General features: G+C 41.8%; 2 protein-coding genes across 2 annotated transcripts; one reads left to right on the top strand and one right to left on the bottom strand.

Annotated features, from left to right (window-relative positions):
- Positions 1-12,724: 12,724 nt before the first annotated feature.
- On the top strand, positions 12,725-15,112 carry LOC102200245 (NF-kappa-B inhibitor alpha-like). Its single transcript, XM_005724846.2, has 6 exons — positions 12,725-13,025; positions 13,599-13,704; positions 13,800-14,007; positions 14,122-14,210; positions 14,323-14,583; positions 14,679-15,112. The coding sequence occupies exons 1-6, from the start codon at positions 12,802-12,804 to the stop codon at positions 14,706-14,708; spliced, it is 918 nt and encodes a 305-aa protein (XP_005724903.1). The 5' UTR covers positions 12,725-12,801; the 3' UTR covers positions 14,709-15,112.
- A 1,307-nt stretch (positions 15,113-16,419) lies between these two features.
- Positions 16,420-22,104, bottom strand: LOC102199978 (proteasome subunit alpha type-6). The gene is made up of 7 exons (XM_005724845.1): positions 21,882-22,104; positions 20,915-21,009; positions 19,072-19,153; positions 18,525-18,680; positions 18,270-18,448; positions 18,002-18,096; positions 16,420-16,628 (listed from the first exon to the last, which is right to left on the bottom strand). Exons 1-7 carry the CDS (start codon positions 21,955-21,957, stop codon positions 16,571-16,573), a joined length of 741 nt encoding a protein of 246 aa, XP_005724902.1. The 5' UTR covers positions 21,958-22,104; the 3' UTR covers positions 16,420-16,570.
- Positions 22,105-24,332: the final 2,228 nt, after the last annotated feature.

Raw genomic sequence — 24,332 nt, 5'->3', positions numbered from 1 at the left:
CATGTAATATAATATATTCAATAACTTGAACTCACTCAAAAGGCAAGATGACATTTTGGTTAGATCACGATTAACCTTTAAGGTTGTTATTTCCACCTTAAAGCTGTAAAAAAACCCATCTCAACAGAAATGGATACTATTCATGTTTCTTTGTGTTGTTACTTGCACTTAAATAGTAAATACCACCTGAGTTATGGCTCTGTGAAGTGTTTTCACAGGAGTTAAAAGTAACTCACATCTGCAGGGAATATGAGAGCTGCAGGTGTGGAGCTCTAATGAACATGGAGACTGGAAGCACAGAGAAAGTCTCATCGGAGCTGACTCATGAATGACAGCGTGTTAGTCCTGCAGGTCTGGACCCTTTATTTGGCTCTGGAACCAGACAGGTTCCAAGCACCTGGTGCAGCTGCAGGAACACATTGCAGAGGTGTTAGAGAGCCTCTGCAAGCTGAGTGGCAGATGATTCAAGCACCTCGGGGTTCAAGCTGTCACGGCTCGACGTTTGACTCTATTCTCACTCACCTGGGTGGCAGTGATGGATGACTTGAGGAGCGAGAGGAGGCTGCAGTCGTGATGTTGTGTTGTGCGGTGATGGACAGTCGGAAGAATGAAAGTAGTGTATTTTCTTTCACTGGAGAAGATTGCAGCACTTCGGTAAAATAAAATCAGTACATGCCGAATGGTGTTCAATTTCACTGTGTAATATTTGCATATGCAGGGTTAAGAGACAAACCCCATACAGGCTTTTGATACAGATATTAAACTTAGGTATTTACAGAATAAGCACCATGAAATTGCAACCTTTAGAAGACAGAAACTAAGCCAGAAAATGTGATTACCTGACAAGAAGTTGCTTTTTAACGTAGTTTAATGATCCCTCACTTGTGATAGTCTTGTCTTTATTTTGAGCTCCTTCGGTTATTAATTTACTTGTTGCCAGGAGAGATCTGTGCACAGCTCTCTTTGACTATACAGTGATCCATTTGTTGGAAATGTAAACACAGCTTTTTGATGTCTGATAAAATGGATTTTGGTGTCTTGTAATGAGGTAGTTTACGTTTTTTAAACATTTGCTTTCATGAAATGTACAATATTCGACTTAGTATAGTGCTGTACAAAATATCCACTCAGAGCCCACAAGCTTCACCTTTCAACCACACGAGGGCGATAGAGGCCTTTGACTCTGGTTCTCCAAAGCTCCTCTGTTCTTGAAATCACTCAAGTGAAAGAGAAACAATTAAGAATAATGATAAACTCAAACAAATAAAATAGTACACAATTTAACTACGAATAGCTGAATAAAAGACAAATAAACTTTAGGCGTCTTAATATGCTTGTGTTGGCTGCACAAATGGTACAAAAATATGAAACAGCAAAGCTCTACCCAAGACAGGGATTTTGAATTTCTTAACCCTTTAACAAAAGTCTCAGGATTAGGCAGGACTTTCCTGAGAGTTCAGTCAAAAGCAGAGGTGTAACAACTCCACAGAAAGACGGTGATACTTGTTTGGCTGTGTTGCACAAACCAATGAGAATTAGGATACAAAGAAATCCAGTAAGCTCATACCCTGAACAGTTCAATCTAATTCACCGAATTAATCAAAGTTCAAGAGTATTATCAGTAGTAACCATAACATACATGGAAATATGTGAACGGCATGTCGCTGCACTGGACCACTCCCTCCATGATCAGTATTTGGCATTTGATGACTTTCCTTCTTTATCATTTTCCATACATACATTCTGTTGTTGGCTCTTATTCAGCTGCCATATGTTGGGAGGCAGACTACACCCTAGACAGGTCGCCACTCTGTCGCAGGGCTAACACAGAGAGACAACCGGTACAGTCAACCTATGATTTAGAATCACCAATTAAATCAACCCCACTAACTGCATGTCTTTGGCCTGTGTGAAGGTGGAGAACCAACGCAGACACAGGAAGAACAACTCCAGACAGAAAGGCCCCGGCCATATGGGGGATTTGAACCCAGGACCTTCTTTCTGTGAGGCAACCGGGCTAACTATTGCATCTTGTTCTGTACATTAGGAGTAAAAAACCCCATTAGGTGATCGTTGTGTTTGTAGGAGTAGCAATTTTTGTGAACTACAGATGAACCGGTGGGATGACGGATGTGTCACGGCGTGGGCTCGTCTGTCTTTAGGCCGGTTGAGCTAAAAATTACATTCTGTGTCTTTCCTCAGATTTTTTTTGTCCACAGTGGCGAAGGATGAGATCTCAGAGAGGACTCGGTAACACGCGATCTGACTGCACTCACACTGCATTTTTATGTTTAGCCATCATGAATAAAGAGGGTCACCTGAATAACAATGTCTCACATCCATTCTTGCATTGTAAACAAGTGGATAGTGTGTCCCATTGTGGGATGGCATTATTGGCTTTCCTTTCATAAAGGTTGACCCAGTGTATCATATGCTCGGGGGGATAAGAAGGAAGGCAGTGGGTGAGCTTTCAGGGAATTAAACCGGTTGTTTTCACAATCAGCTGATTATTAGGCCTCAAGGTGACGGCACATGGCTATTTTTAGGGGGCTAAAGAGGTGTGTTAAGTTCCCCGTGTAGACATTTGTAACATTTCTGCACTATCAGGAAACAGACAAGAAAAAACGTTTAATTTTTAATGTTCTTTTAAAGTTACATTAAAGTCATTTAATGAGCTTTTATTCTCTGTGTGGTGGCTGCACATGCAGATCTACTAACAATGTCAAATAATACATACTGCTGCATTTTTTAAAGGTAATTTTTGTACCGTCACATTCAGGCCCAGAAACTCAAGCCTGGCCTCCACGAGGTATAAATGTCAAGAGCGCAATAAGAACCCTCTGATACGACCTGCAGAGGGTAAAGCCCCAGAGACAAGCTGCTGCCCATGTAACAGTACAATAAGCACATTAAGAGAGTGTTGATCCCTTTGGCTCAGTTCACTCTTTGTCTGTGGAAAAAAGAAGAAAGAAAAGTAAGCAAAGATGTTTCTAATTTAATCTGGGCCTCGTCTTGAATCAGTGCATTTGTGTTCATAATCTATAAGCAGCTGTGATTTCAGTTGTTCCTGGCCCTCTGTGTCTATTAAGTCCTTCTTTGGAACTTCCAGTCCTTATCCACATCCACAGCATCCTCTACTGGCCACATTGCCATATTGGTCTTGGTGCTATAGTTGCTTTGATAGTGATAATAAATGATTAATCAAAACATTTAAATAACTGTAGATAAACAAGATTCCCCCCCTTCCTTTCCCCCCTTATCTCTTGAGTTTATCCTTTATAAATCATCTTAGTTTCTCCTTTATTTTTTAAGCCAGTTGTTCATGATTTCCACATCTCGGATGCAATCTGATCCATTCCATGCTTTCTAACTGCACTGGACGTCTCTCTGTGTCTCCTGTTACTGCGTTACTGCAGCTAGACTGAAGGGGGAGGCTGTAGCAGATCACAAAGGTACTTTTTAGGTGGAGGCCAAAAATACGCTGTGGCTTTTCTGGTGGTCTGACACGCAGTAATGAATCCATTATGTGTCTGCTGGCTGCATTTATTTTCCTCTCTCCAAAAACACACAGAATGTTCCAGTCGTCTTACCAGCGACTGCTGATTCTCTGAACTCCTTTAACAGTACGGGTCATTCTAGCAGCACGAGCTAGTGCACGACACCAAAGCTGACAGGAGGCCTGCCTGATGTTCGGCAGATGCAGAAATATACAGGAGAGTGTTAGACGGTAAAAGATTTTGCTCAGTTGATTCGTGGCTTATCTTGTAGACTCACTATTTCCGTAGTGCGTAGCGCTTCACACGGCTCTAAGTGTGTCAGGAAACTTTGTTTGTTTAATTTGTATTTAGCGCAGTATAGTACTCAGGCAGAAAGTCTGAGCTGTCTTTGTGGTTTATTTCAGAACACTTGTAATGTTTTTTTTGTTTCTCATAGTCTTATACAATGCTGGGTTGGCACAACAGACAATCAACGAGAAACTCGAGAGAAGAGAAAGAAAACTAAACAGAGAATCACAGTTTGTGGTCGGGCTGCATGTTTCCTAATTTCCTTCCAACTGTATTACTTAAAGCTTTGCTGGAAGAATCATAGCTCACTGTCACCTGCTTTAACTGCTTTGCATGTCCAGTCACATGGCTGTCAGCACTGTGATAATAATGTGTAAAGCAAAGTAAATACATGAGCTCAGATCATGCTTGTGTGCACAGGTCACTGCCCTGCCTATTTTCTGACATCATTAAAATGTGGCTGAAATCACCTGTAGTTGTAATTATGATCTATTCTTCACTTGAAGCGTTTTCTCTTCTGTCTCCTTTGAACCACTGGAGCTAATCGTCTCACTCTAAAGACAGTTTGAGTTCTTGGGCTCATTGTGCTGTGGGAAGCTTTGAAATGGTGTAAATCCCCTCCATTAGCATTCCTCCTCTGCTTAACACTTTGAAATTTTTATTACAACGTTAACTGCCGTTAGCCTGTTTCACTCACTACACGTGTAAAGGCAGAGCTCCAACAGCCCCACAGCTGTCTTAAGCTGAACTGCATGTTGGCATAACCAGTAGACTAGGATTCTACATGTTGTGTGAAAGTACACTAGGTTTTTATGTATTAGTACACAAAATAATTCATCCAAGGCCCAGCAGCGGCTGCACTTCCTCCGTGTCCTCTGCCATGCCTGGAGACAATCGCCAGATCCTCCTGTCTCAGGAAAGCCAGGCCATCACAGGTGACCCTTGCACCCCGCCCACCACCTGTTTGACCTGCTGCCCTCTGGTCAGCGCCTCAGGTCAATCAGGTTCCACCCCTCCAGACTCTCAAACAGCTTCTTCCTCTGGGCCATTCGGACTGTTAACAAACACTATACACTCACACAAATATGCATGGTTATCCATCACGTTCGTATATATTTCTCTTGTTTGCTTTTTGCTCCTGCCGTCCATTATTTATATTTTATTCTGGCACAGCTGGTGTGGAGCACCCATAATTTCACTGTACAGATAAAATGACGCCTATTCTATTCTATTCTATTCTATTCTATTCTATTCTATTCTATTCTATTCTATTCTGGCCTTAGCAGGTTCTAAAATTATTTAAGTGACCTATTGAGCTATTGAATGTAGGAGTAGTGTGTGAAAAGTACACCCTTACATCTTCTGTGACAATTAAGAGGGTAAGTTAGAGCCAGGCTCTGCTAATCAAATGCACATGATAAAGTGATCATCAGTAAACGGGAGCACCTTTATAAAGCAGAGGTTTTGGTACTTTGCTGGTGTGGAGCATTCAGGTGTGTGCTAACATAGTACAGAGGACAAACGTGCAGTTATTGCTGCCCATCAATGTAGGTAGAGTTATAAGGCCATTTACAAACTATTTTAAGTCCATTATTCAGCAGTGGGATTATCATGAGTGGAAAATATTCAAGAGAGTTGCCCATTTTCAAAGGAGTGGATGTCGCAGCAAATCCAACCCAAGGTAAAAAAAACAACAACAAGAAGTACGTCTCAGACTCTATGAGCTTCAGTTAGCATGTTAAATGTCAAAGTTCGTGACAGTACAATAAGATAAAGACTGAACAAATACAGGTTGTTAGGAAGGGTTGCTGGGAGCGCGCCTCGGGCCTCAAAAAAAGGAACATGGCAGCGTAGATATGCAAAGTTGCATCTGGACAAAGCAAAAGACTCCTGGAACAGACAAGACCAGAGCGGAAATGTTTGGACCAAATGCAGCAACACACTCGGTCAAAAGCAAACACAGCACATCAGCACAAGAAGCTCATAACAACTGTCAAGCACAGTGGTGGAGGGGAAGGATTCAGGCTTGTTTTGCAGACCCAACCTTGCATTCATTAAGTCAACCATGACCTCCTCTGTGAAGGCATGTGTCTGACAGCTAAAGCTTGGCTCAAACTGAATCATGCAACAGGACAACAAACCCAGGCATAGCAACAAATCTACAACAGAATGGCTGAAAAAGAAAAGAATCAAAAATACGCCCAGATAACAATTCCTCTATAATGATGTGAGAGACTGATAAAGTCATAATGAGAAAGCAAATTGCTTTAAGTTATTGCTGTAAAATGTGGACCTTTTATTTGTTTGGTTTTTTTAAATGTCCCAGTATGTAAAACCTTGAATTTCAATTCATGTTTTCATTTCAATTGAAGTCATTCCAGTGAATGAATTGCCAAGAATGAAGAAGAAGGACTAATGTTTCCCAGGTAAGAAGCTGTTTTGCAACATGTCGAGGTGGTGAAGGGGAACCTAAACCTTTGTTCAAACGACTGGTAGCAGCTCCCATTTCGAGTGAAACTTTGAAGAATAGGCACATTAATTTTTAACATTACATACATGCCAGTTACCTTTAGCGCAAGATAAGCATATTTATAGAAACCTTTAGTATGTATCCCACATCGCCAATACAGTTCCAACATTTGTAACAAACCAGACTGCAGGAAGTGATTTTAATTATGCATTAAGAGCACAGACAGACATCGCTTATGCTAACGTGGAAGCGACTTATGCTAAACTTACACTGTTTTTAATAGCCAGGAGGGATTAAAATGATGACTCATTGAATAGAAGACCATTGTCCCACTTCATCTGTGACCTCTGATTCCTTTCCAGCAGTAATAAACTTAGCTTAGCATAGCTTCGATTGTAAATGTGAGGAAACAGCTAGCTTAGCTGAATGGTTAAAACAGATCTACAAGCACCTTTAAATTAATTTCTGGTGTGGCTTGATTAATGCAGAGAAGTTCTTTTTATTTTCTTTTTTCCCCTTTTTTATTTACTGGGAGTCACATGCTGGAACTTTTCCTCAGCTGACGACAAAGACTTCCTGGAAACCCCACTAATTTGCCTGGCAACCTTGTGACTATGACAACAGCAAAAGTACTAGTTGCTGTTTGTACACTTTGTGTACAATTTGGCCAGGCTAGCTGTTTCCCCTGCTCCTATTTCTTAGACTAAAATAAGCTAATGAGCTACTGGCTGTAGCCTACATACATACAAGCATGAGATTCTCCCAACATGCCGAACAATTTCAATAAATCTCTGAAACTCAAACATCTAAAAGACCAAAAAAAAAAGTCCTGAAATGGCCAGAAAATTGTCCCCAACTGTCATATTGTCATAGAGCTGATGTTAGAGCCTCTCATGTGCTTGCGTGCTGCTCTAAGTGTTTTTAACCTGGTAGTTTGGCTGTGAGAGATGCCTGTGGCAGTAGGGCAGTGGGGCAGGAGGAAAGGATATCAAATGGATCCTTATTCCTGCTCTGTATATATATATAGCCTACAGCTACAATATGCATGTACATATAACACCGTGGGAATGCCTGGGAAGGGTAACAAAGGTATTACCCCTTCTCCGAATAACGCCTACACTTCCCCGAAGTAAATATGCATTTGCGCATTCAGCACGAAACTAAGTCAAGAAAGGGGAGGATCTCATCGATTTTCACCTCACTTTGAAAGTTTCAGTCAATACATTGAGTCTCAGATGTCTTCTGTCAACTTTTTCAGAAGTTATAGCAGAAGAAAGAGAAGGAAACGCAAAATCTTATGACCGCACACACCACTGAAACAGGTATGGAAACCTGTTTGAACCATTTCTCAATTTGTTATGGGAAACACACAGGGTCAGTGCATTTCCTCGGCCATGCAGACGCAGTGAGATCACTGGAAAAGAACAAACGTCACTCACATTAACTAATCTAATCCTAATGATTTTATTAAAGCGCATTATATATAATATCTGATACGTTATCTACGCAGTTATGCACTAACAACTAATTATGTTGCATCAGTGCGGTGAAGTCCCTTTGACAGAGAAACATCCTGACTCATATCATTGAACCCTACCTACCCATTATCAAATATCACCCATGGAAAACAGCAATGTGTGAACTTGTCATAGTAAAATACTCCTTTTTTACATCAAGCCACACATTATGAAAACATAAGGTGGGTGTAGTTTGTGTCAACTTTGGGTGTAGAACTGCTGTGTCAGTATGCCCACACAAAAAAGGATCTTGTTTAGGTTGTCCACTGAGTGATTACTGTAAAAATGAAGTAATAGCTCCCTCCTGAAACAGGAGGGAAGTCGTCATGAATGACAGGTCCACATCTGGGAAGCTGAGGCTATTTTTAGACGCTAAACTGAATACAACCAACTAATGCAAGCGACGTAAAAAAAACAAAAAACCTTTCTGCTTATCTTATATTCAGTTTACCTTTATCTTGCACTTCAGAGACTTGCACTCTGACACATTTGGGGAGAGAAAAAAACATCTCATTTCCTGCCACAAGTAAGATTAGAAGCCTTAAGGTAGCAGGCAGGAGGAAACATGTAGCCTTCAGGTTACAAACTATAAATAATCTGGAAACATCCACCTTTGAACAGTTACACTCTTAGTTGTGATGTTGAACGCTGACTCCCTGAACTGACACTCAGTCAGAAATGGCTGAGAGATCAGCTGGAAACATGGAAAATTAAAATAATAAACAAATGAGGCTAGATGCATGTATGGATTTTTTGTTTCTTGTTTACTTTCATTTTGGGGCTTGCCACTAGCCCATCCTTGTATTTAGGCTAAAGAGAGCATTTATCTTATTTTTGTACCACTGCACAGTGGTCAGCAATGCTAGCTCACAGCAAGAAAGTTCCTGGTTCAAACCCCAACCAGGGCACTCTACTGTGCTATCCAAATACGATAACTTCTGGCTTCAAAAACTAATGTGACACCTCCTCTATGAGCTCCTTAGAGCAGTGTTTCCCAACCACTGTGCCGCGGCACACAGGTGTACCGTGAGAAACGATCAGGTGTGCCGTGGAAGATTATCTGGTTCCACCTGATTAGTACTCTAAGCCACCAGCGTGAGTAACGGGCTGAACAATTACATTCTCTTCCATTAGAGAGCAGTACAACTACCTGCTCTAATTAAACGGGTCGCCAACTTCCAGTAAAACTGAAGAAGACGAAATTACATAATAGTCATGCTGTGAGACGCAGCGCATAATAGCAATAGATAAATATTTGCAAAGACAAAGTAGTCAGTCTGACCTGAGTCCTGGAGAAGCTTCGGACCCAGATGAAGCCCGAGCATGAGCAGTGGTCAGAAGAAAGCAACAAAGATATACTGGGGATAAACTAAACCGCTAAATGGATGGGAAATGATCAATATGCTTTTTATGACATTTTAGTCATAAAAAGTCACCACTCTCTCCAACACAGCCACTGCCTTAGACTAACGTGGCATCAGCTAAATGCGAATAATAAAAATATAAATAATATATAATAAAAGATGGAAGGCGACATCATTCCTTAGTTTCTGCAGCCTTGAAATGAAAAACTGCGTGTTGTAAAGAGTGGTGGGCCTTACTGTGAAGCTGCACGCTCACTGGCTAATGGGCACCCCCCCGAATTATCCTCCATTTTTTGATGCATGGTAGATTTACAAAACACACTTAAGTTTTTGTTCAGTATGACCCAAAATGAGGAACTGAGACCTTTAATGCACCATTTAAGTGTTTACAGACGTCAGGACGGAGAGCTGTTTCCCCACCGATTTCTATAGGATCAGAAGGGTTTTGCAGCCACAGCTATCGCCATCTGGTGGCTGGAGCATCATGTTTTATCTCGTCTATAATATCTGGTCCAAGTGAAAGAATATACTGTATGCAGGCTAATTATGGAATGAGAAACTGATAAGTGGTAGGACTGGTAAATTGGTATTTCCAACTTAAAAGAAATTGAATTGCCCAAAAAAATTAAAAACAAGAACAGACTGAAATGGTAACTAAACACTGTCGGAGTCAGAGGCTAATCCACCGACCTCCAGACTCCATTTGCCTACAAAGAATGTCTTCAAGTTAGTAAAATTTTTAAATGAAAGTAGTCACACAGTGCAGGTGATGTGAATAATGCTTTGCAACCAGAAATACGGGCAAAAGAACAGCGAGACAAAAAAAACAGAAAGGAAAACTGAGGCTGCAAACACACCCTGGCAACAGGCTGAAATGCCCTGAAACCATTCTAACAAATATAAGGGTGCGTCTTTATGCTAATGAAGGAATCAGGGCTGATCTTGAACAGGTTTGCGTACAGATTATGCAGAATAGCTCTCGTGTCTGAAAGGTGCAGAGAGGTGTGTCGTTGAATGCAGGCCAACTGTAACCCTGCTCCAGACGAGTTGGCCATCGACTGGCTTCAGACTCACACTTTGTGTACAGAGAACTCGATGCTTTTCATTAATCAGTGGGAAAGGAAATGCGTGCATTTCCCCAAATTGAAAGCTAAAGCCACAAAAATAGATCCTTTCCAGAATTTGCCTTGTTTCGGCTTCTAAATATAGTCCTGCAACTCCAGGATCTTTACATAAAACATGCACTGCACACCAAAACTTCCTCATTGTCATCTTTTTACTGGAAAAAAAGTAGCCATGCACGTCATCTGTATACCAGACTTTTGGTATTACTGTAAAACAAGTTCAGAAAATTCAAAACACACTGTGTGCTTTTTTTTGTTCCCTTTGTGGCCATTCCAAAGTTACCCTGGATGTTTTTTGTTGCATTTAGCAGTTTTTGATGGAAGCAAAAAAAACCATTATCACCTCCATGGCTGCAGTATTTATTGCAGAGCTGTTATGTAAGACCACATCGGTTTCAGCTCGGACTTAATAAACCGGCACCGGTGAGGTTGGAGTTGGTCAGTTACGAAAGTGGGAAAGTTTCATGACTTTCGAGGTGTGAAGCCCCTTGAGGCATTTTACTGACTCAGATGAGTGGTAATTTACCCACACGCAGACAGAGGGCAATGTACAGCGTCAGTGGTTGGTGTCCATGGAAACCAGCGGTAAACACAGGGCCCGTGGAGACGAGAGCGCTTGCATAGCTTCACCCAAAAAAAAAAAAAGGCAGCTTTCATAAACGTAAAGTGGAAGTCCCGGCATTTCTCACACACGGTGAATGTGTGACCATATATACACAAAAGCACACAATCACGGCAACAGGAAGAAAACATAGAGGTCTGCAAGAACAGTTTGTCCACAGATTCCTCATTCTGATACTTGGCAGCGGTTAAAGTATGTCTGGAATTTCTAAAGGACACAGAAAAGGCCGTGCATGCTTGCAGCGGTGACGTTTTTCTGATGTGACGCACTCTCACACACACAGGGATACAGCAGGCTTCTAGATAGTGACATCACAGACCCTCCTCCGGGTGTGTTTTCTTTGCAATCTCTACTGAGAATCGCCCCACAGAGGTGTGGAAGCTTCGCTGCGCTTGGATACTGTTGCTATGTTTTCACCAAGCCTACCTTTTACAGTGCAAACAGAAGTGATCCTGGGATTTTTTTCATGTGAAATGTCAGGAGAGCACATACAGGTAGCTCTGTCACGCACCTTTCTACCTTGTTGTGTAACAGAAAGGAATTTCCTTTAAAAAAAAAAAGATCCCAAGCAAGATCAAACCAAGAAAACTTCCTAAAATTCCTCCCAAAAATCTCAGCAGAGTTTTCTGCATGAGTTAACACAGTGTTTTCCAGGAGCTCATGGTGTCAGGCATGTGCAAGTCCAGAACATCCTATTGTGGAACATGCAGTGTTGCTTTCATAAGGGAGTCTCCATGAGGAAACTTTAGAATCTTCCCCCCAGAATCTCTGTCTGCATAACTTCACTTTGTAGCGTAAACCGAAATCTGTCCCAGTTAAACAACATGAGAAGATTTTCCACGTCTCTAAATGTGATGTGTGATCATAACTGTGCTATTTTGATTATGGAAGAGAAACATTAAGGTGCTTATCATTTTGTTTGATTATATCCATCAGGCGAGCTCCAAGTCTCCATAGACTCTAATGTTAAAGTGCTCAACTTTACGTGTTTACAGGACACATAAACAAGTAAATAAAATAGCGTTTTGAGTTCTGCCTTCGTGACAATTGTAACTGAAACGAATCCAACCTTTAATATTTTTATGTTTTAGTTTTGGACAGTGAAACGTTGGTATTTTTTGAGCGTGCAACTCGGGACTAAATGACAGGTGTCTAGGTATGGATTCAATGTATGGAAGACCATATATAAAAAGGTCCATCTTTTAATACAGTCTATGTATTTGGTGCCAAAGTCCTAAATCTTTAATAATATAATAGTAATAATAATAAATATTTGAGCTGTACATTTGAACGTATAGCAGGCTGCACGTGATATTGATTTGGCTCTTTGTGCTTTGCACCAATATTAGGTTTGTCAGTTACTGAGAATTACAACCACAGAATATTTATAGGCTTCACGCTGAGGTTAACTGCGAAGAGCCCGTGATATGCGTAATTTTTGAAACACAGGAAATTTGGATGTCTGTCTATTTAAAAAAGTATTTAGATTTGGTTGAAAGCATAGGAAGGAAAGTATGCAGTGCTACTTTGGTTAGCCACTTGAAACAGATAATTTCCCCAGTGCAGTAGGGAATTCTTCAAGAGCCAGTCAGGGGCTGTCTCCCTATCATTCATGCCAATTCATGTCTCATTCACTGAAATTAAATCTATGTCCCCTAACCTACATCACAGGTGAAAAAAGGTGTCTAATAGGAAACTACAAGTTTTCAGTCTGAGTCTTTTGGGGGGGATTTTTCTCACAAAAGCACAGGCCCGATGTGATTTCCCTTGCTAAGATAAGTCAATTGGAAATCCCCACTTAGGCGCCGCCCCGGCAGACGCGCACACAAAACCCAGCGCGCCCTCCCTCAGTAGCACAACTTTACTCTCGCCCTCTGAAACAGACGGAGCTTTTGCTTGTAGGAGAAAGGAAAGCCAGCATGTACAGAGTTTCTAACCACAACCAAATGGATTATAACTTGGACAACATGGAGCCCAAACACGGGAAAATGCTGCCTTGCCAAGAGGACCGTTTTGACAGCGGTGTGGATTCGCTTAAGGAAGACGAACTGGCGAACGACTTCGAGGAGCTAAGATTGCCGAGCGAGGATCACTCGCAGGAATACGAGCCTTGGAGAACTGTGGTGACCGAAGACGGTGACACGTAAGTGGACTATTATTGTTTTAAAAAAAATCAATGTATTTATTTAGTGTGAACATGTATATGTGTGTGTGTGCGTCGATTAGTCGAACTTTAATTGCGCATTTGCAAAATTCCGCTTTGTGCGTAAGTTGAAATCGGCTTTTGCACCAGAGCGCAGGATCGGTGCACATGAAAGATCTGAAAAGCTGCACAGAAATGTCGGAAAAGTTGCATGGAAACAACATCTTTTAAAGGTCTTAAAAATACTTTGTGCGCATGTGTTGGCAGCGCAGTGCATAGTCGTGTGTGTGTGTGTGCGTGTGCGTGTGTTGGCTGAGCGTGCAGTCTGGGCGGTGCTAAAGTCCGCTCTGCGCGTTCAGGAAAGTCCCTGGCCTGCTGCCAGTAACTGATAAAGCATCAGATGTGTCAAGCCACAACTGGTGGAAATAACCCGACAAAACTCCATTCTTGCGAAACGCTCCACTGCTCAGCTTTGTTCTCTCATATTTGACTGGAACCACTTCCTCTGTGCGTAATTTTTCTTTGAAGGGCTCTATTTTAACTCGCCTCTCTTTTTCTGTCCTCCCCACACAGGCTGCTCCATTTGGCCATCATTCACGAAGCCACCGAACATGCCGTCCAGATGATCAAACTGTCTCATAATCACCCGTTCCTCAATGTGCAGAACCACCAGAGACAGGTAATAAGCGGCACTGTGCCAGATCCACGAATCCCTTCCGAAACCTGCACACTTTGCAGTCAGGTTAACATATCTTTCTGTTGTGTCCCACACAGACCGCCCTCCACCTGGCAGTGATCACAGAGCAGGCCCACTTGGTGGACAGACTCCTGAAGGCCGGCGCTGACCCGCTGCTGGCCGACGACAGCGGAAACACAGCCCTCCACATCGCCTGTAAAAAGGGCTCCCTGGCCTGCTTTGGCGTCATCACCCAGAACTGCCAACGTCACCTCACCTCCATTGTGTCTTTCCCCAACTACAGTGGTAAGCATCGAGTTCAAATAGCGCCCTAAGAAACAAACACACTCTTATGTTTCACTTACACAGCTGTTGAAGTGTGTGTAACTGAGTTTGCTCTACTTCCTTCCCTCTCCATAGGACATAACTGTCTCCACTTGGCATCCATCAATGGCTACATTTCTCTGGTGGAAAGCCTCGTTCGGCTCGGTGCAGACATCAATGCACAGGTAGGTGTCTCTAACACGGAAGCCATTTGGATTATTTTATGATTATTATGATTATTATTCTTATTCACACACGTGCAGAAACTTGACCTCGTGTTTCTGTTGCTTCCTGCAGGAACAGTGCAGTGGACGGACGGCGCTCCACCTGGCCGTTGACCTCCAGAACCCCACGCTAGTCTGTCGCCTCCTCGACCTCGGTGCAGACGTCAACTGCCTGAACTACGGTGGCTTCGCCCCGTACCACCTCACCTACGGGCGGCAGAACGAGGAGATCCGCTGCCAGCTGTATGAGAGAACGGCACAGGAGCTCAGGGAGCTGCCAGAAAGCGAATCGGACGACAGCGACATGGAGGATCTGGACCTGTCAGAAGACGAGGTCAGTATCTGCTCAGCTTTGAGTATCACACTGAGATCCGATGGAGTCAAAACACTTTAAGGCGTGAATCTATAACATTTTTTTCTTCTCTACAGCTCTATGATGACATAAAGTTTGGAAAGTAACAAGAACAGCCTGTCCACTGGTGATGTAAAGCTGCTACTGGGTTAGTCGAAACCACGGCTCCCAAACGGGGGGACAGCTCAACCCACGTCCCCCCCTCTCCACCCTCCGTACCCTCTACCGTCCAAGTCCAGAGGTGCTGGTCCTGGGATCACGAATGAGTATGAAGGTGGCGCCCAGTCTGGTCGGGATCGCTGAACGATCCGTACCAAAAGACCCCACACCAAAGCAAGACCATGACTTCTGTATGGTCCTGATGTTACTGTAATAACTGTACAAAATAATGTGTATATACCAGAACAGACGAGTGTAATATTTTGTAAATACAGAGACTATTTTTGTACATGTGTGTGAATTTTAAACACTATATAAAGAAAAATAAAAGGAGTTTATGAACATGAACTGCTTTGAGCGGCTGCTGTGCGTTTCCTTCCTCATGACGATGATGACTTTGTCTTGGCCTTTCCACGCTGTAATACGAGCATCATTTCTCACTTATAGTGATGAAGCACAGTCATCAACCAGACTTGTGAAAGAGAGAGACACACACATAAAAAACCCCAAAAAGATCACACTCAGCCGCTTGGAACAGTCTGGGATTTCCTTTTGTTGGGCGAGGTCACAGGGTCTCTGAGTCACCGCGCTGAAAGTCCCTGGGCGGCATAAGAGGAACATGATGTGCTTGAATATTCCACCCTCCCCTGGAATGGCTGTGAGTGGCAGCTAGGAACTGGCGCTACTGGGTAGAAATACCAAGGAGGAAATGTTTTACAAATATGGGCGAGCGTTCCAGAGAGCTCAGTGACCCTTTCTTTTTCGCCGTGTCATTAGGACCAGGAGACTTTCTTTGCTTTACAAGGAAGTCCAGGCTGTCCCTGTCAGCCGACACATGCAGGTACTTAGGAATTTTTCAGAAAGGAATTCTCTGAAGCAACCGAAATGAATTTCCCAGTAAAGTTATCCTTGAAGCAACGCTCGAATGCCCCAGAATGACTCGGTTACACAATTGTGTTTGCTGTATCCTCTCTGGCTTGTAAACATTAACTATTACAGTAGGATGGGGATTTTTTGTTTCCAGTGATTACAGAACTTGTCAAGGACAGCGGAAGTTTCAGACAGAATATCAGCCTGGAAATTTGGTGGAGTAACTGACTTAAGATTCCTCTTTGATTAGAAGAAGAAGACGTGAAGGCTTATACTCTGGTTAAAAGAAACTGGTGTGTTGCAAAGAATTCCAATATGGAAGGGGGATTTTTTTAGAAGCCACTCACAATGACACACTGAGGTCACATCGCCATCATTTCTGCTCATGTGGATGACAAAGAGAGCTGAGAAAGACAAGTCCCCCCCTTTTTCTGAATTATAAAGTTTCCCCTCGCAAAGAGAAACTATTTGTGTTGTGTGACATTTCCGGAAAGTTAAAGTATTCTATTTCTGACATGTGCGTAGAAAAAAAAAAAGCCAAAAAAGTAGAGAAAACAAGGTCAAATCAAGTCTGCATCACCGAGTTTGTAGTAGAATAACCTCTCCGCAGCACCTTTGTAAGTCATGTGATTTTTGTGCACCAAGAGCCACAACAGGAAGCTCAAAAGTAGAAGCGCTGCATGTTCCCACAAACAGTTTCCCCTGCTGCTAAACACAGACGGTAAAAGGTTTCAGTTGACAAGCAGAGGACCTAAAAAGAAATGATAAAAAATGCAAACAGCCCATTTATTATAGTTTTACTCAAAAAACCTCTTTTTATTGTTGAATGAAACAGTGGGGTAAATGTACAGCAAACAAAGATAACACGAGCCTCCAATCTGGGAACTGCATTTCCCATCATGCTCTAACTAAATCCAACAGGCGACGCCGCTCTGCTCGCTCAGTCCCGCTCGGCGAGGGACATTAGGTGGGTGTCCACTTCAGTCTCTGCGAGGATCCTGCAGGACAAAAATGAGATGAAGATAAAGACTCCAAAATCTAACTCGTTTTTAAAGTGAACATTTTATGCTCACTTTCAGCTCCATATCTTTATTCTTGGCCTCTACCAGGGTGGCTTTGCATGATTCACAGTCGCATATAAGCCGTACTTATCATATAGTTAGCTCTTGTGGAGCCTCTTTGTTTATCTTTACTCTACCTTTAAACAACTTTCTTCTGATTGGCTAACTCTAGTAAGTGGAAGGTTTGAACGGTAGGTGGGTGGGGCCTCTGCACTCTTAATGACCATACATGGGCTAAGTTTAAGAAAAGAAGGGTCTCTAACAAAGCACTGTGAGCACACAGGGATGTTCCCATTAGGGTCAATTGCTCGTGTGGCGTCCCATATTTAGGCATCCACCATAGCAACAGTAAATGAGATGAAAAGCACAATATGTCCCTATGAAGTGATATTTCACTTAATGCCAAACACCTGTAGCACATGATGTCTTAAATTCAAATATTTTTAAGTACTTCAGCATTTCAAATACTGTACGAAGGTCTCGTCGCTGTGTTTTACTATGGAAATGTGAAATTGCTGCAGCAATTTGTTTAACCATGTGCAAACATTCATGGAAATAAAGTGCATAAGGCAAACACATGGTTTGCACAATTTAAATAAAGGTCAATATTTGGAAGATCTTCAGCACAGCCTGAACACTCTCAGGCAGCTTTCATGCAGTTTCTTTAAGTTGTTTTCAGGAGCAGTTCTGCAGGCTTCATGGAGGACATTCAAAGCTCTTCTTTGGAGGTTTCTGCCTTTTGTTCTGTTCTGTGTCAGGATGATCCCACACTGCTTTAATAATGCTGAGGTCCGCCTCTGGCGAGGCCAATGCATGACCGATGGTGCTCCACTGTGTCTATTTATGTCCAGGTATCCTTTAATTGCACTGGCAGTGTTTTTGAAACAAGCCATTGTCAATCAGATGTTCTCCAGATAGTACTGCATGATGGGCAATCTGATGATGCTCTTCTGTGTTCACAATTCCATCAATTTTGACAAGATCTCCAACAATACTGCCCCAAACCAGGACACAGCCTCCACCGTGTTTTACAGGTGGCTGCAGACACGCACTCTCTCCTGACCTGCTCTGTAAATAGTGACGACAATTTGGGCAAAAATTGTCACAGGACCAGAGACATCTTGCAGGTCTGAATTTCTTCTCAGTTGTTAATGACATAACTTTAAGATGCTGTTCATCTGCTGCAGATGGGCCTCTTTGGGAATCACCTTGTTGGTGCAAATATACTATTTCAAATAAACCTAACTGTGTGCTCTAATGACTCATAGTGCTCAAAGGAATACAACAGAGTTGTGCTGCTGAACTTTTACCTGAACTTGGGATCCTGTGTTGTTATGACGCCCACCTCTAGCTCAGAGGGCTTGAAGTCAATGGAGAGAACAGTTGACAGGCAAGAGATTGCCGTCTGAAGGGGAAAAAAGGAGGGTTGGGGAAAAAAGGTAAGTTGGTGATATTTTCATTCTTAGAATGTTGGATGCCTGGAAACCACCACCGCAAAGGCACACACTTTACTTTCACATTGGTGTTTGTTCCGTATGAACCTTTGCTACACCAGCAAAAGAAAATATTTTATGATACCTCGATCGTTTGTTCAAAGGTCCAATCCAGTTTCTTTTTCACTTTCTTCTCCAGGAAGCTGGTGGCTTCTGTCTGCTTCACGCCGGCGGCCGTGGCCTTGAAACCACAATAGTAGCCTGCTGGGTCGCATTTGTACACCTGAGGGCCGTACTCTTCATCTATGCCGATCACGATCATACCTGCGTGTTAGCATGCATTTAGAAACGACATGAAGCGCTACGTGGAGAATCAGCAGTGTGAATGCGCAATACTCACAGCAGCCCAGTGGTCGCATCTCAGCGTTCTGCGTGTAGACTTGTGAGATATCAGCAATCCTCTTACACAACATGTCCACTGGAATCTCATAACCGTACTTGTACTGCCAGTTGGCTGCTTCATATCGAGCTCGCTGGACTTGGGACCTGCTATCGGCTGTAACACATTAAATGATGCGTAAGATGGACCAGAAAAAAAAATAAAGGTCAATTTCTTTTCCCAAAGAAGCCAATAAATGTGACACTTCCAGTCTCTAACATCACACTTATGTAAGAAAGTTGTTCTTGCTGCCAAAGAAATGATTACTTGGAAAGAGGAAGTGTCAGCTGCCGTAAGAGCTCGGACTGAGAAGAAAGGCTCGCCAAGTTTAACTCAGAAAAGTACCCTGATGCTTTTCCCCCTTTTTTGTATCAAAAACCAGCCTTTGTCTAAACAGCTGTTTCTGTATATTTGAAAGACAAAATGGATTTGGGTGTTTTAATGTTCAATTTTTATGTAACAATAGTAGATTTGATACAATTTTACACATTTTGAGCCTTTTTCTTACCTGTCATCCCAGACATTACACATCCAATATTATCTGTTATTCTGAAAAGGTGGGTCACTGTGGAGGCATCCAGAAGCTTGTCCTGTACAGGAGGAAAGCATGAACATGTAAAGGAACAGAACTGTGAAACTGACAAATTACTCAGTGTATTACATAACTTATCAAACATTAAGTGTAAATATAATCAGTAACAATCAGGTTTGAACTTTTTAGAATTACGTGAGAAAATAAACACAACAAGGAGCAAGCTGCTGGAGAGACAAACGAAGCAAGTTAGCAGTTCGACTTGGGGAAAAATGCATTCTGTCAAAAAAATGTGACATTTTTCATTTTATTTAAAACCTGTAAAAATCTCCTTAAATCTACACTGGGATGTGGCGTGTAAAACACAGCCTCTTAAATTCCCCTCAGAGTTTAGGTTTCTCTCACAGGCTGGACTGTAACCCGTTTGTTTGTTTGTCCCCAACTACACCAGTTGTGCCTGAAACATTTTGCCAGTGCACAAACTGTTTCCATCGGATGAACAGGATGTCGCGCTGAGCAGACATCGTGCTGGTAACTACAGGTCAGCTTGCAGAAGGCCTCTAATCGCTTCGAAATGATTACATCATGAACTAAATTAACTCTTATTTCCAGGTCACTTATTGCCATTAAGCGCTGCAGCTTTCATCACACTAACATGCTGTAAGCAATCATTCACAGCTCAACATAAGGGAAACTGGAAGTTTCTATTGTGGTTCTGGTGTTGGACTTGAATCAGCTATTTTAAACCTCTGTGACGAGCCAACCCGAATTACTTGTTGAGCTTAATTGGACTGCCAATCAGGAGCTCTGGGCGCTTTGGTCCAGTGCTAATTCTGAAAAAGTTGTTTTTGTTTGTTTGTTTGTTTTACGCCCATCTGTGTTCTCAATTGTTACCCGGGCTAAATGCAAATTGTAAAGTACAAATTCCACTGCTAGTTCTAATGGCTAATTGGTCTTAGATTAGAATTAGGATTAGAAATGAGTACATAAACTCAGGTTTAGCAGGTTGGAGACGAACATAGAGAGCTGAGGCTGAGAATGTTTGGACATGTGCTGATGAACGAGAGTGGATATACTGGGCAAAGGATGCTGAAGCTGGAGCTGCCAGGCAGGAGGAAAAGGGGAAGACCACAGAGAAGGAGGACATGCAGAGAGTCGGTGTGACAGAGGATGCTGGGCATAGGGTGAAATGGAGGCAGATGATCTGCTGTGGCGACTCCTGATTGGTGCAGGTTTTAACGGTTAGTTCTTAGGATGCACAGATATACCAGCCAAACATCTGTGGCATTTACACATGGTAGATGCTGATGTTTACCTGCTGTGTGACATCAACTTTGTGCTGGGTAAATGTTTAAAGATTGGGCGACGAAGAGCCTTAGGAACAGTTCAACTACTTGGACCATATTTTCGTGCAAAGAGAGTCACTTTCCACATTATCCCAGAATTATGCATATGAGACGGTTTTGGGAGCCTGGGTATACCGTTGACAGGTTGTTAGTCTGTCATGGGGTCACCGCAGAAAGACAAACAAGCATTCACACTTACTCTCACAACCAAGGCCAAATTAGAATCACCAACTAACCTAACGCATGCTGGTCTCTGAACTGTGGGAGGAAGCTGGAGTAACAGGAGAAAAGCCACACAACCTCAGCACAGAAAGCAGTAGAAGCAGCATGGATGGATGGAGGGACGGTTGCATTATTTATTCATTTGTTTCTAACTACTACTCCAAATTTCAGAACATCTATAGCCCTTCTCATAACACTGCTACTGTTATGGCTGTAAGAAAATAATAACAAGCAATCTGACATCAACTCACCGGTACTTTTTTCTGTGTTACAACAACTGCACAATCCTTTCCCCTGACTGCTACTGACGTGAGCCCACCTTGGTTTATGGCCTTGAAAGCATATTCTGCAAAAGAAAAACAAAGAGGGTGTCTTTAAGCACACGTTTGCTTGACAATGGCTACGAGCATTAGGATTCGTGGTTAACAGTCACAGAGAGCTGTTTTGTTCAGCTGGAAAATTGGGGCCACAAGTGAAGAACTATTATCAGATGTCATCTGGTTGAGCAGCTGACAGCGAATTATGTACCAATTCTGTGTAGTCTGGCTTCAAACATTACATCCAAAGCAGTAGTAGTAAAATAGTGTCATTTAAAACCCTTCACTTTGAGTAAATTTGCAAACCTTTGACTTGATTTTAACTGTTGCTGCAGGTGCTCGGGCATCTGTAGAATGACTGCTGATTAGAAGACAGCAACAAAATTCATGGCCATGTTCAGTTCAGCTTTATTAGAGGAAAAACCGCTAATTTACAATATTAAATGTTATCTTGTCTCTTTCAATCCATCCAACTAGCAGCTCTCAGACACAATAATATTCCTGTGACGAAGAAAAATTGCAAAAAAGCTAAATGTAGTGCAGTCACAAAAAATACTTTATTTAGCCAATATATTTAACTGAATAACACGTTGTTTCATTCAGCAATGAATCAGCTTGCTTGGCTGCAATGCTAACTATGCTAACTAGCCTAACAGCCAGCTAGCTATTTTGATTCCCTGTGTTTAGTTTGATAGTAGCGTCGTAAAAGGAGCCCCATAATAACAACTCGCACAGGATTAGTAAGACTGTGGTGGTCACATATCATACTACTTTCGATTTGGCGGGTCGCTTTTAATCAACTATAACCTCGGCTAAGCGAACCATGACAGAGCATTTAGCTAGCTAGCAAACAAGTAAGCCAGCGAACCGGCTTTTTATGTAAACAGATCCCCATACTGACCGACTTGATAGAGTCTGCCCTCAGGAGAGAAGATGGTAATGTGTCGATCAAACCCTGCACTCGAGCCTCGGGACATTTTACAAGGATAAGTTGGCCGAGAAGTTCGTCCAAATGAATTTGCAAGCAGACTTCACTTGATGCACACTATTTCTACCCGGAACTGAACTGAAGGGACGTGAACTTCATCCGGTGACAAAGGCCTGCTTCGTTTCTATGGTGATAAAACCAAGGGTCCTACTGATGTTTGTGGTAAAGGAAAAATGTACAATAACACAATAACATGTGGTCAAACCTGTCCTTACTTTTTCTGACATACGATCTTTTAAGCCTTCACAAAGAAATATAAGCTCGTTTTCCAGTTTGTTACATTTACTCATCATGTCCACTTATCAGCTATTTTGCAGTGAAGAGAGCATTTCTCCAAGTATTATCCATCAGTCTTGTCCCCCCACTGCATTCTTTTAATTGTCATCTCTTTAAACGCTTTATTATTTCAGATTACAAGCCTATTGTGTCTTTATAGACTGCTCTATGAGCACAAGTTTTAACTTGCCATCAGGAATCGAAGTGGTTATAAGTAGCTACACCTCAGCTTCACCATAAAAATGCTATTTACATTTGATGTTGCATTACACAAAAATGCATTAGTAAATATATTTTACTGTCATGATGTTGAATAATGCAAATTTACAACTGAGGCTGCGCAATTGGTGTAGCTCTAAACATTTTTATTGTTACAAAATTTCCCATATGGAAAAGAAATAGTAAAAACGTATATGATTTACTCATGAAAGTGGCCACTTTCTCATTACTTCCATATATTATTTTACTAAGTATCCAAAACATACAAGTTTCATTATATAATTTTTCAAGGGATCTTATATCTGTTTTCACTCTTGTATGCTTTTCATACAAGTTTCACACAAGACAGATACAAACTTTATAAGATTTATTTATATCTTTTCCATATGGGTTTAGACACTGAATTTAAATTTGTGAAAATAATTTCAGTGTAGCATGTCGCATGTTTTGAGCTATTCCTAAACAGTGTATGAGTACTTCTTCTAGCATACTTGCCTATCCAATACAATACAATACAACTTTATTTATAGAGCACATTTAAAACCAATGGTATACCAAAGTGCTTCACATAAAAGACAGAAAATAAGGCATAAATATTATAAATATTAAATATGATTAAATATTATAGGACCATAACAAAGTACCAGGTATGGTAACAGGTCAGTGTCACTAATGCACAGAAATAGCATAAAATGCATATCAAGTAAAACATGTTAAAAGCACATGTATAAAAGGTAAAATAGAGTAAGTCGAGGGATCAGATTAAGCTGTCAGACTGTACAATCTGAACTGCTCCCAACAAACATAGATGTTTACGTCAATACGTCAATACAACCTAGTTTGCCTCTTACCTGTAATTATTTTTATTTAATTTAATAACTGTACAGTACTCTCTGTTTATAGTAACCATTGTCCTTAATGTAAATATGTAAGAAAAAATTGTGTATGTTTCTGTTCCGTGTCCTGTGTACTGTTTGTTTGTATATTTGTCTTTTTGGCTGCTGTTACAACCAAATTTCCCCTTGTGGGACAATTAAAGGATTATTCTATTCTATTCTAAATAAGGCAAGGTTAAATAAATGGGTTTTTAACTGTGATTTAAATGACTGGAGAGAATCAGACGCGTGGATAGCAAGAGGAAGGTTATAAATCTGGTGCAGCCAAGGCAAACGCACGGTCGCCTCTAGACTTCAGACGAGATCTTGGCTGCACCAGGAGTAACTGAGTAGATGATCTTAGTGCTCGAGCGGGAATGTATGATCTAAGGAGTTCGATAAGGTAGCTCAGGGTTGTGTTGTTGATCATTTTAAAGGTAAGCAGCAGTATTTTAAATTGGATGCGGTATTTAATGGGTAGCCAGTGCAGGTCAGCTGGAACAGGGGTAATAGAGGCAAACCTCCCAGTTCCGGTCAGAAGGCGTGCCGCCGCATTTTGAACAGTTTGCAGTCTATGAAGAAACGCAGAATGAAGACTGAAATAAAGGGAGTTGCAGTAATCCAGCCTAGAGGTCACAAAGGCGTGGATGAGCTTTTCCAGGTCCTTATGCGGAATATAATGCCTAGCCTTAGAAATGAGATGCAGAAACTAGATCTAACTACAGCGGACACATGTTTATCAAATTTAAAAGAGCTATCCAGCAACACGCCCAAATTGCTAACAGTGGCAGAGAGGGAGCTGGCAAGGGAACCAAAGGCATCACAAAGTTGTCTGTGAGGAAAATTACCATCAAAAACCACGATTTCAGTTTTCTTATAATTTAAGATAAGAGAGTTTCCTAAGAGCCATTCTTTGACCTCGCTTGTCACATGTTTGTGTTATACTCATACATAACACAACACTCTGACGTCATTATTACTAATTGCAATGAAA

This window comes from Pundamilia nyererei, unplaced genomic scaffold (assembly GCF_000239375.1).
Source record: "Pundamilia nyererei isolate P.nyererei 1_Seehausen unplaced genomic scaffold, PunNye1.0 scaffold00013, whole genome shotgun sequence".
Lineage (NCBI taxonomy): Eukaryota > Metazoa > Chordata > Actinopteri > Cichliformes > Cichlidae > Pundamilia > Pundamilia nyererei.
This window is presented reverse-complemented; position numbering and strand designations above follow the sequence as displayed.